Source organism: Diaporthe citri, assembly GCF_014595645.1.
Source record: "Diaporthe citri strain NFHF-8-4 chromosome Unknown scaffold_5, whole genome shotgun sequence".
Classification (NCBI taxonomy): Eukaryota; Fungi; Ascomycota; class Sordariomycetes; order Diaporthales; family Diaporthaceae; genus Diaporthe; species Diaporthe citri.
The window spans coordinates 5,262,358-5,275,468 of NW_025064850.1; the positions used below are offsets into that span (position 1 = coordinate 5,262,358).

Below are 13,111 nucleotides of genomic sequence, written 5' to 3' on the forward strand. Positions count from 1 at the left end.
GTCCTATCAATCGTGCCGACTGCCATCTGGTTGATAATGAAGTCAACCGAGTCAGTAGGAGTTTTCTGATGCTCGTTGCGGACCGTGCCGGTTGTGTATATGGCCCATATCCATTCTAAGATGTGAGTGTGCATAGTCCGAAATTATAAGAGGAAACATAGGGTATACAAGATAAGGTCTGCGGACAGTTTAACTACGTTGGATTGAACTTCCCACAATGTGCATCGGATGTATAAGGTTTTTGTGATGTATTCTTTGTACTCTGCTCGCCGTGTCCGCCCGCTGCAGTTAAGGCATGGCGAGGCGAAGCCGATAACTACGAAGGCTTTTGGATACTTTTAGTAGGAATGCACATCTGTATTTGGGATTCCAAGACTCTGGCACGGTGTTGCAGGTGCACCCGGCCGGTATGATACTGTCTACTACTAAGAATTGGCGATGTGTATATCCTCGACTAAGCCGGCCGACAGCTCTCTTGGTCTTTCCACTCATAGATTCCCAAGGCTGATTATGTGCACAAGACTACGATCTGGTTATCTGAATGCCATCCCCATATTTTGAGTCTGTAGTGCCCCGAAATACCCGTTAGCATTCCATGGGGTATATGCGACATTGTAGAAACCTGGATTGCTTTTGTCAAGAAATTGGCCTTCCTAGAGTATGCAGTGCGCTTGTCATAGACGATATCATTAATTTGAAAAAATGATCTAAGCTTTGTGTGCACCAGAGGCTTTCTGCGAGATTGATTCAGCAATACACAACACAGCTAAAGACATTATCAAATTATCTTGAATCGTTTCGCCCAGTATGTCCGAGGTCTAGAAGGTCTAGAACTCTTGCTGATTTCAGCGTATAGTACGCCTAGGCTTGGGAAACTGAACTGAAGTGACATGCCTTTGGTGCTTTCTCAAGTGCAATATCTACGCCAAGCGCGTTTCAACCCGAGACAAGAGTCGTGCTATAAATGAAGAACGTTTGTGCCGGGAGAAAACCCCCTCGACGAGGCTAGTGGTCAAATCTAAATTCATTTCCTTGTCCCATGCCAGTGTCACCCCGTCTACCATCCGGGTTGTTTGTTTACCAGTTAGACCAGCTACCGATTTCACGCGCGCCTTCCGATCTCGATACTGTTCTCTCGCTCTAGGAAAGTCTGCAACACGCTGAACACGGTGGTACCCCCACGTCTGTCATTCCATGTGACAAGTGACCGCCTTTTCAGTGCATGAAGGTACTTACACCACTCTCCTGTTCGTCCAAGGACCTGCGGACCTTCCACGTTGACAGCTCAGTTCCTATTTTCCTTGTGGCCTGAATATGAAGAGCTGTAAACATAAGTGCCCATAGCTGACTGCTAGCCTAAGAGAGAAACTCAAAAAGCATAGCTCACATATAGTTGATGTTGAGCAGCCGTGGAGTAACTACGAAGTGCGCCGTTGAAACTATCTCATCATTCAACCCTACATGCTACAAACCAAAACGTCTATTCTAGCTTCAATAACGTGTAAATTTCAGCATAAAGGGTTACTTGCGCTCAGGTCCGGGCGGTATTCACCGAGCCGGAGCGTAGACATGCGTAGTGCAGTACCTCCAAATAAGTGCAGGGGTTGAAAGTCATTGCCTTTCGTCATCAAAAATTTGTACCTACATTCCAGCCGTCAAAGGCAGTATTTTCTATTCTTAGAATTACCATGTGCAATACCGACATCTTATGGAATGGAGACCAGAACACTCTGTAAACACAAAACCTGCTGCCAAGCAGTGCTGGATTGAACATAAAAGTGAGTGACACCAGCCCATCAAGTATCACTGTCCGACATGACATCTCCGTTTTGAGTTTACCCTGTTACTCTGACCATAACCACGCGATGATAGTTATGAACAACGTCATTCCATGATGAGGCAGCACATCCGCACATAGGCAGCTATGTCATGGTGCCATCCCACAAACCCATTGTGACAGTGGAACTGGAGCTGAGTATGAAATGCAGCTTCTGCAATGGCGCTGTTTCAGAATTGCAACTCATTTCTGCTTCCCGTCACTCGTGCAGACGATTGCCCGGCCCCCCGCGGGACCTCAAGCTACGATCGTAAGAGTTCACTGGCAAGGCATGCTGCTGGAATGCTGTGACAGTCTCGTCGAGACTCAACAGGCAAAATGGTCAATGTTGACTGCCCCTGATCTACGACGCTAGCGAATTGACAAGGAGAGCCAGATTGGATAGTGGCATTCTAAAAGTCCCAAGTAAGACAGCCGCCGGGCACTACTAGTAGTCCCTGTGAGAAACTCCAATATTGTCTGTTGTGTCCACGGGCAATTTGAGGGAAGACATCTCAGCAAGCCAACTGAAGGAGGCCTACGCCCGTCAATTCTCTCTGCATCTTCAATGATTGTGAGGCCCAATTAGTAGACGGGTGCTCCCGCTTTACCAAGGTCAAGTGTTGAGTGGCGGGTCCCCTTGAGAGCTCGAAGCAAGGGGCCACTTCAATTGTTACAAAGTGGGCAATGATGTCTTACACTTGAAGGGACGTTGCCTTGGCAGATACGGTGTCGAGACCGTGGTCTTCCCGTGGAAGGTTTACCCGTTGAGTTAGCTGAAACTCAACGGGGACTACCTTTCCTATTCAATCCATCCAACATTCCTTCGACGTAAGCCCATGCCTCGCTAGGAGCGGGTGTGGCCGAAGTCTCCACAAGCAGTGAGCCTCATCCAGTCCCATCACGGATAGAATTCTCTTCGCCACCAGCCGTTTCCAATGAACCATGGCGGGAGGATTGCTCCCATGTATACCTCGCGTAGAAGTGGCTCGACGGGCCGGCAAGCCATGCCGAAAGATGGATGGACTGATTCGCGAGTTCACCGTGTCCCCGATCATTGCTATGTAAGGCCTGATGAGTATACACATGGCTACAGCTTTTTCAATTGATAGTGATCGACAACTCTGTGTCATACCTGGTTTCCCGGTGAAATGTGTACCGAAAACTGGACAAGGTAGACTTATGAATCCTCTCGACCCTGGCGCACCGTAGAAGAACGTGTTCACCCTCCACTCGCGATCCTGCTGTCACTCATCCTCTCACGACGCCTGGGCATATGCGCGTAGCCATGAGGTCCTCCTTGGTTGCGCTCGTCCCTGCGATTGGGCTCTGCCTAAGCAAGATCATCGAAGGCCCAATAGACCCACGTCAACATGATGGCTCTCAAGATACATCCGAATCCATTTGCATCACCTATGTCACCACTTACCTGGCCACTCTAGAGCCCAGAGGCAGCACCAACACAGGTACGTGAAACCAAGTTGTGCGATGTACAGAGGTCGTCGTGACGGTTGACGTGATGAAAAACAGGATTGCCGAACCTACCGCCTGGTGCGCTTCCACCAAGATCCTTTGATGGAAATGAACCTCCACCACAGTACACACAGCCTCCACCCCAACCATATGGTCCGCAGCAACCCCGGACCAATCCATATGGCCCCCAGCAACCCCCGACCAATCCATATGGTCCTCCGACCAATCCGTATGGTCCTCAACCGCCGTTTAATCCATATGGTCCACAACCACCGCCTAATCCGTATGATCCTCAACTTCCGCCCAATCCGTATGGTCCACAGCCTCCGCCTAACGGATATGGGCCCCAGCCTCCGCCGCCGCCTCCCGGTTACGGTGGACCGCCTGTGCCGCCGCCCTACTCGCCGCCCCCCCCGATTCCTGGCACAACAGGTCCCGTCATCCCACCGAGCGGCGGAGTTTCTGCATCTTCTCCACCAGAAGGCTCACCTTCTCCGGCTCCAGCTCCAGACATATATATAGTCAACGTAGAGGCTCTCGTACCTCAAGTTGTGCCACAGCCGGCTCCAGGGAAGCGAAGGGACATAGATCCACGGGCTGTCGACCCTACACTGACTACCAACCTTGGATTCATTTCCAATACTAATGTAACCTTCACTTGTTCAAGAGCTGCTCCATACTACACGTTCAATGGCCAGTTGTTCGAGGTAGCCACAGGGTTGGCGTTGTCTGTCAACTTCGGAGTGCCATTTATCAACTTCACGATCGCCGCCCAAGGTTCCATCTCAACCAGATTTGAGATCGTCGACGGCATTTTGCGCTGGTTTAATCCACAGTTCTACAATGGAGAGGCTACATTCTGTGTTGTGGGCAGCGCTATTTTCGCGACGTTCGCATCGTTCGGCCGGCCAGCTGATTGTGTCACTGTTCAACTGCTTCTCTTCAGAGGTCAGTCATCCATGAAGTCCTTCCGTTTGACGCTCAAATATGCTAAAGAACATAAACATTCGCGCAGCCAACCAATGCGTGGATGGTTATATCAACGAACTGCCTGCAGTCACCCAGCTGCCATCCACTGCCTCGATACGCACGAGCTCGACTTCGCGAGCGGCCACCACCCCAAACGTGGTCTCCACAAGTCGCGCGTCTCAGGCGTCGTCACCAGCTGTAGATTCTTCAGTGCCTGTCTCACCGAGGTCAACCGGGATACCTACAGCTCCATCGCCACCGGCTGGTTCTACAGGTGGACTTACGGGTGGGTCATCCAGTCCCCAAGCATCGGCACCGAGCCCACCTCCGGGAGATTCAACAACTGGTGTGCCTCCGTTCCCGACCTCAGGCTCGCCACCACCGGTCAACCCTACGAGTGGACTGCCTAATTCTGAATCGTCAGCACCAAGTCCACCAGGGGAGTCTTCTACAGGCGGGCTGCCTAGTATTTCACCGCCGGTGGTGCCATCAGGACCCGGATCTACCAGTGGAGAGCCCATACCTGAGCCTACAACCCCCTCGGCTGGCTTCCCAACAGCGTCACCGTCTCTCCCGCCCCTTTCTCCACCGGCCGGCGAGTCTGGCACGTCACCTGCATCGCAGCCTGTCATCCCTACCTCGAATGTGCTGCCGCCTTCCGAGTCAGGATCTCGAGCCTCGGGTTTGCCGAGTGCGACGCCGTCACCATCCGGCTCTGGCGCAAACCCGGTTCAGACGGTCATTGCGGGCCAGGCTTTCAACATCAATCTGGTGCAGTACCTGAATAACGCGGTTGACCAGGTTAAAGGCATCACCACGAGCCCCGATACTGCGTTCCTGAATAACCTCAACCAAGCGCTAAACGTCCTTGCTGGTACGGTTCCGGTCAAAGCCACTGCGGAAACTATTACTGTGACTCTTTCAGTCGCAGGCCTACTTGGTGATACCTATACGAAGACTTTTGACGTGGTTGTCCTCGAAGTCGAACGAGTCTTTGCTGGGCAGCGATTTGATATCTTCCTGACCCAGTACATGCAATTCGCACAAGATACTATCCTTGGCGTCTCCACGCTCCCTAACACAGCGTTTCTCAATGCACTCGACACTTTGGACAAAACCATATCTGGTACTGTCCCGGCATCAGCCGTCGGAGATGCCATCACTGTGACTTTCACAGCTGTTGGCCAGACCGGCGAATATGTCAGGAGTTTCTTGGTACTGGTCCTCGAATCTCTGACCATAATTCCCGGCCAGCCTTTTAACGTTGACCTGAAAGATTTCCTGGATGATCCCGCGGACTCGATCACGAACTTTGAAACCAGTCCGCTCATTGGCTTTTTGGAGGACGGCTTCGACGCAACTGGGCGGGCCATAACCGGGACGGTCCCGATCAGTGCCATCCCAGAAACCATCACCGCCACCCTCACCGTCACAGGGCAGGTTGGAGATTACACCAGATTGGTCTCCATAGTGGTTGCTCCACTGCAGAGGGTCTTCCCTGGGCAGCCTTTCACCATAACGCTGGGCGGTTACCTGGATGGCCCGTCAGATACGATTAGGGGCATCAGCACCGACCCTGCCGCCTCCTTCCTCGACTCCGCCTTGAACGCTGCTAACCAGCAAATCGTCGGCACTGTTCCTCTCAGTACAGCTGCGGGTCTCGTTGAGGTGGCTATGAGCGCAGTAGGGCCAAATGGTCTATATACCAAGCTACTCTACGTTCTGGTTGTCCCATCGAACATCATAACCATCGGACAGTCTTTCGTCATTACGTTGACCCAGTACTTGGTTAACCCTGCGGACACCATCAATGGCCTCGTCTCCATTCCAGCCCTGCTAACCTTCCTCCAGGATGATCTGGACATTGCTCAAAGGCAGATTGCCGGTGTTGTCCCGACCACGGCCATTGAGGGATCTTTTGCTATATCTCTCAGTGTCACGGGCCAGCTGAGCATCCCTTACATCCAGATATTCTACGTGATTGTTGTCCCAGGAAGCTCGTCAAGCTCGTCTATCCTATCAACGTCAAGGCTTTCGTCTGGGATCTCGAGTGGATTCACCTCAACCTCGCTTTCTGGCTTCTCCAGTACAGTTTCGCAAACCTCGGGAAGTTTGTCGACGTCTGCGGGAAGCAATTCGATTTCCACGACTCCATTTCCGTCCTCTGAAGCGAGCAGCCAGTCGTCCGGAGCCCAGTCTACAACGCAATTTTCCACTCCATTGCTGTCAACTGCTCTGTCTAGCGAAAGCCTGGAGAGTCAATCAACGAGCGAGCCAGGCCCGAGCTCATCAGAGCAGTCCGTCTCAAGCTCAGGGAGTTCATTTACAGCAGAGAGCCCGACGCCGACTAGCTTGTCGATCTCGGGTGCAACAAGCATATCGACGCCGCCGAGCTTGTCTACTGAGGCCGAGCAATCCACATCAAGCCCAGGAGAGTCATCTACTGAGGCGAGCCAAACGGTGGTATCGAGCACTCCATTCGACTCGTCTGTTGAGTCAAGCCAGGCCACCACCTCTCCGTCACCAACTGAGTCAGGTTTCTCGAGCCTGTCAAGTGAGACGGGTTTGTCCACCGGCTCTCAGGCGTTGAGCTCACAAAGTCCCGGGGATCTCTCGACCGGCACCAGTAGTTTTGTGTCAACTATCGAGACTTCGCAGGGTAGCATTTCTACACAAGTGACGTCGCCGTCAGGTCCTACCCCGGGTCCTTCTTCGACGGAAGTGAGCACTAGCAACGATGCTTCAACAGGAACCTCGTTATCCACGGAGGCACAATCCTCGTCGCAGAGTCAGCCTACAGGCATTTCGACTTCTTTGCCGTCGAGCGAGGCTGAGAGTACGCTGCCTAGTAGTGGTACATCGTTGTTCTCGACAGAGCCAACGAGTTCACAGCCAGATAGCAGTACATTGTCGACCGAGTCTGGCAGTATAACTGCGACAAGTGGCGAACCCACATCTTTCGAGAGCTCGGAAACCTCTGCTGGAACGTCAACAGAGTCCCAGAGCCCGATAGAGACTTCCACAGGTGAATCTGGAGCTTCCTCGTCTTTCACAGGATCCCAGCCAACCAGCTTGGAGAGCGCAACCGAGACCTCGGCCAGAATTTCTGGCACAAGCAGTAACGAAGAGACGTCTTCAACACCCACCGGATCGGGATTTTCGACCAGCGCTCTTGAAACTTCAAGTTTAAGCAGCCAAGAAAGCACGGAATCGTCTCTGTCCACCAGTGAACCGTTCAGCACTCCGACCAGCGGCCTCGATGTGACGTCCTCCACTGTGGGCGAAAGCTCCACTGAGGCCAGTAACACAATAGTGGGCTCCACATCCTTCTCAAGCACCTCTCAAGAGAGTGGTGTGCCGTCGACATCTTTCTCGACCGGAGAATCGAGCACCATCTCTACCGAACTCATAACCTCTGAGCCGAGTATCACACCGCCGAGCTCATTGTCGAGTGAGGAGCTTAGCACCGCTTCTACTGAGTTGGCTTCCTCTCAATCTAGTGGTGCAGAGTCGAGTTCTTCGTCAGGCCTAGAGAGCACCACTACAGAGGCGAGCACGTCTGAACTGAGCAGCCTGGTGTCGTCTGCCTCTTCTGAGGAACAGACGAGCAGTGGGAGCAGCGAGTCTGGTAGCCTAAACCCGAGCTCCAGCCTAGAGAGCAGCTTGGAGTCGTCCTCCATGGAGCAAGTTGTCAGTACTTCGACGAGCGACCTCCTCACAACTTCAAGCCCGCCCGGGACAAGCGAGACGCAGTCGAGCTCTCCCGGCGCAACTAGTTCCATACCTGCCAGCTCTGAGGCCTCATCCCTGACAAGCGCTTCGGACCAAGAGTCATCTTCGAGCTCCTTCAGCTCCACGGCCTCTAAAACTGAATTGTCGAGCTCGTCTGAGCCAACCACATCAGCATCTTCTGAGGCATCTGAATCCACGTCCATCGAATCGAGCTCGACAGAACCCAGCAGCGGTGGTCCAAGCTCCACCGGGCCGATTTCGTCGAAATCCACGTCTTCCGAGCCAACGTCGACCGAGCCAAGCTCATCCGAACAGACTTCGGGTGCCAGTACGAGTGAGGAAAGCACGGTCGGCCAAAGTTCGACGGAGTCCACCTCAAGTGGCGGAAGTACGACGGAATCAAGTTCAATAGCACCAAGCACCACTGGGGAAAGCACTCTTGGCTCAAGCTCGTCTGGGGAGAGCACGACCGAGCAGTTCTCAACGGAATCCAGCTCTTCTCAAGCAACCTCAACTGAAGCAAGCTCCACAGAGCCGAGCAGCTCATTCTCAAGCTTGGAACCGACATCGACGGAGCAGACGTCAACTGAATCCACACAGCTTGAGTCAACGTCCACCGAGCAGATTTCCTCCGAATCTACGTCTGGGCAGACGTCGAGTGAACCAACTTCTTCCGGTTTTACATCATCCGAGTCCACATCCTTTGAGCCAACGTCGACGGCGTCAAGTGGCTCTGAGTCCACCTTCCCCAGCCAAACGTCCACCGAGTCTACGTCTGTCGAGTCTACATCAACCGAGGCAACATCTTCCGAGTCTTCGTCTGCCGGACAGACTTCCAGTGAGCCCACAATCACATCTTCGGAGCAAAGTTCGACCGAACCTCCATCTTCCGAATCAACGTCGATCGAACCAACGTCCACCGAGGCTACGTCCTCTGGATCAACATCACCGACCAGCAGCGCTACATCGACGAGTGGCGAAGATGACGATGGTGATGACGAGTCTTCGACAGCTGCATTACCCACCTTTACACCAATATGCAATGGGGTTCGTGGTTATGATAAAGATGGTTTAAATATCGGTAAGTACTCTAGTTATATAATGACTCTGGAAGAATGTTAAAGCTAACTGCCCTTGGTATAGGTTTCTATGCCGATGCAGCTTCGGCAACCTTTAGTCGCTGCCGTGCGCTTTGTAATTCTAATCCCGCTTGTCTTAGTTTCGGCATTCTTACTGGCCCTGCATGTGCCCTCTATGGATTCAGTCTGGACATCCACGTTGTTCTGGATATCAGGGCCAGTAACATTTTCTATGACAGGGGTTGCTCCCAGCCGCCGATCCTCAGCACAGGTACGAGCACAGGAGCCACGTCCAAGGCTATATCGTCGTCGTCTACGCTGCGTCCCAGTGTACAATCGAGCTCTTCGCCTTCGGATCTGGGTCCTCGTTCGGTGTTGTCCGTGGATCCCACGTCTGCCCCTTTCCCGAGCCTACTGTCCACGAGTATCACCTCGCATCCAACTGGACCAAGTTACTCCACTGTCTCTCAGACTGGTATGAGCACAGTTGGCCCTGGATTTTTGTCGTCCTTTTTCCCAGGCACTCAGTCCAGTATCTTGTCTACTGGGTCGAGATCCGAGTCGATTCTGTCGTCTACCGTCATATTGAGCCTCCCGTCAAGCACTCAGGTTTCAAGCCACCAGCCATCTTCGCTGTCTACGGAACTATCGACAAGAACCTCGAGCCCGATGTCGACAAGTTTATCCTCGCAGCCATCTCTGCCGTTCACGGGTTTTGTATCCCGGACATTGAGCTCGACGTCTCCAAGTCTATCGTTCCAGTCATCTTTGCCGCCTACGCAAATCCCGACACGAACGTCAAACTCAACGCCAACGAACTCATCATCTCAGCCAGTTTCATCAGGCATGGAAATCCCAACACGGACATTCAGCTCGACGTCAACGAGCCTGTCATCTCAACCAGCCACTTTTTTGACTTCGTTTCTGGCCCAGCCGTCGACCAGTTTCTCTGTTAATCTGATCTCACAGACGTCCTCTCAGAGTTTATCCTCGTCTTCAGCCTCCAGTGTGTCGTCCGTCAGCTCGGAAACCCAGTCGGCTCGCGTGTCCGGCGTGTCCAGCGTGCCCACTACACTTTCCTCTCGGACTGTATCCACTAGCCTGAGTTCTCAACTGTCTCCAAATACCCAATTCACGACCCTCGTTTCTCTGCTCAGCTCCTCATCCACTGCGGCCTCATCTCGGGCCGCCAACAGTTCCTCCGTCGGCCTCAGTTCTCAGTCAGGGTCTACACTTTATACGAGTTCTGGCCTCACATCCTTTTCGACATCGGTACTGACGTCTACATCGGGGAGTACATCCACTGCTGTCACATCCACTACTCCCCAGGTTGGTACAAGCCTCAGTACTTCGATAGTCCAGAGCCCGTCGGTACAACCAGCCTTGAAATGTGACCCCAGTGGATACTTGGTCCAGGGCTCTACGCTATACAGGGTTAACATCACCACTGGGTCATATGTCACCGTCAAGGCGTCCATGGGAGACGGCACGTCTATAAATGCAATGGGCTACAACATTGGCGACAATTTCCTGTATGCCGCTGCTACTGCAAAGATCCCCAATAGTCTTCTCAGGATATCTGCGTCGGGTGACGTTGTCAACATGGGGAGCCTGGGTACCTCGTACGTCGTCAACAGTGGAGATGTTGATGAATACTCCCAGTACTGGGCTTCCGCAGGCGGTAAGGACTGGGTACAGGTCGACCTGAAACCAAGCTCGTCAACATATGGCAAAACAGTGGCCAAAGGCACTGCAGCGCCGGCTTACACCATTGTGGATTGGGCTTACGTACCGCGTGGTGGCAACTACCTCTGGACCCTGGGATTTGACAGCCTCACCAGGACGGCACTTGGGGGCTCGAATACTTACCTGCTCAAATTTGACCGTGCTGCCAAGTCCTGGACCACGGTGGCCAAGTTCGGGGATATTGCGGGTAGTGGTGATACACAGCGGAACGCCTGGGGTGCAGTCTATGCTTCGGATGACGGGTACTTGTATGGTTCTGAGAATTTCAGTGGTGAGATCTGGAGATTCCCGGTGAATGCTAATGGCCCACCCATGGGGTCTCCAGTAAAGATATCAAATGGGCCAGCAGCTAGTGGCAATGATGGGGCAAGATGTATTAATGCTGCCAATATTTAATAATACAGACGCTGCAATCTTTCCACTGTGCCAAAAGGGAGAGGGACACCTTCCCTCGCATTATTTGCGCCGAAACCTATAATTATTAGTGTTTTAATATGCACCATAGCTAAGCCGCTAATAAGTTACGTTTTTAATATCATAAGAGGGAATATAAAGATAAGGCAGCTATCCTTAATATATTAATTTAAATTAAGACGGCGCTACTTTTTTATAAGGAAGAAGTTTTATAAAAATTATAAGGCAAGGGTTTTATATTTAAAGGGTATAAGGCTTAAAGCCTTAATAAATATATATAATTAATAAGGTTTTTTATTTATATATTTATTTATATTTAAATTAAAATATTAATATAATTTATTAATAAATAATAAATATTAATAAATAATAAATTTTTATAATTTTATTTAACTTTAATTAATATTAATATTATTTTAAAGTTAATAAATAAATAAAAAGTTAATATTAATTAATATTAATTATTTTTAATTTTTTATTTTTAATTAATTTAATTAATTTAAAATAATTAATTTTTAATAAAAAAGTTTTATTTTAATATTAATTATATTTTAATTTTTTATATTAATTTTACTTTAATTTATTTACTTAAATATTTAATATATTAAAAATTAATAATTATTAATATATTTTTTATTTAAAAAAAATAAAATTCTTTTAATTATTTAAATTATTTAAAAATTTTAAAAAAATAATATAAAATCTTTATTTATAACTTAAATTATTAAAGTTTTTTATATTTTTAAAATTATATTTTATTATAAAATAAATTAATAATATTTTTATAAAAATTATATATTAATATATATAAATTTAATTAAATTAAAAAATAAATATTTATTTAATATATTATTAAATAAAATATTTAAAAATTTTTTTTATAATTTTTTAATATAAAAAATATAATTAATTTTTTATTAATATTATATAATATTAAATATATTAATAAATATTAAGCTTAATATTTTATAAATTTATAATTTATTTTTAAAATTAAATTTAATTATTTTTATAATTATTAAAAAACTTTTTATAAAAATTTAAAAATTATTAAAAATTAATTTAAATTATTTTATAATATAATAATTAAATATAAAATTATAAATAATAATTTTTATAATTTTAATAAAATTAATTTTATAATAAATATAATTATTATATTAATAATAATTATATATATTAATAAATATAAAAAAATTAAATTAATTTAATTTAATAATTAAAAATAAATAATTATTATTAAATATATTAATATAAATAAATTATAAATTTTTTTTATTTATAATTATTTAAAATATTTATTATTTTATAAATTAAATAATTAAATTATTAAGTTTATTTTTAATAAATAAATAAATAATAAAATTAATTTAAAATAAATTTAATATTTTAATAAATATATTAAATTAAAAAAAAATATTAATTATTAAATATTAATTATAAATAATTATAAAAATTATATATTAATTAAATTTAATTAATATTATAAAAATAATAAAATTATTATTATTAATATATTATTATATTTATTTTATTTATTTTAATTATTAAATATTATATTATATTTATTTTTAAAATATATATATAATAATTAAATTAATTTTTATATTTAAGTTTTTATTAATTATATTATTAAATTTAAGTTTTTTTTTATATTTAAAAAAATTTATAATAAAATTTTTATAATAAAAAATATTAAATTTATATTTAAAAAAATTAAAATTTTTTTTAAAAATTTTAATTTTATAATTTTTAAATTTAATATTTATTTATAAATTTTAATATAATTTTTCTTTATTTTTTTTTTAAAAATAAAAATTTTAAATATTATTAAATATTTAATAAATTATTTAATAATTAAGTTTTATTAAAAATAAAATTT

At 46.1% G+C, this 13,111-nt stretch overlaps 1 protein-coding gene across 1 annotated transcript; it reads left to right on the forward strand.

Moving 5' to 3' along the window:
* Positions 1-3,104: 3,104 nt before the first annotated feature.
* Positions 3,105-11,168, forward strand: INS49_011979 (uncharacterized protein; the record flags this gene model as incomplete). The annotated part of the gene is made up of 9 exons (XM_043172686.1): positions 3,105-3,282; positions 3,347-4,237; positions 4,355-4,642; positions 4,683-9,037; positions 9,134-9,184; positions 9,309-9,959; positions 10,170-10,436; positions 10,486-11,063; positions 11,141-11,168. The coding sequence occupies 9 exons, from the start codon at positions 3,105-3,107 to the stop codon at positions 11,166-11,168; spliced, it is 7,287 nt and encodes a 2,428-aa protein (XP_043024431.1).
* Between the last annotated feature and the right edge of the window lie 1,943 nt (positions 11,169-13,111).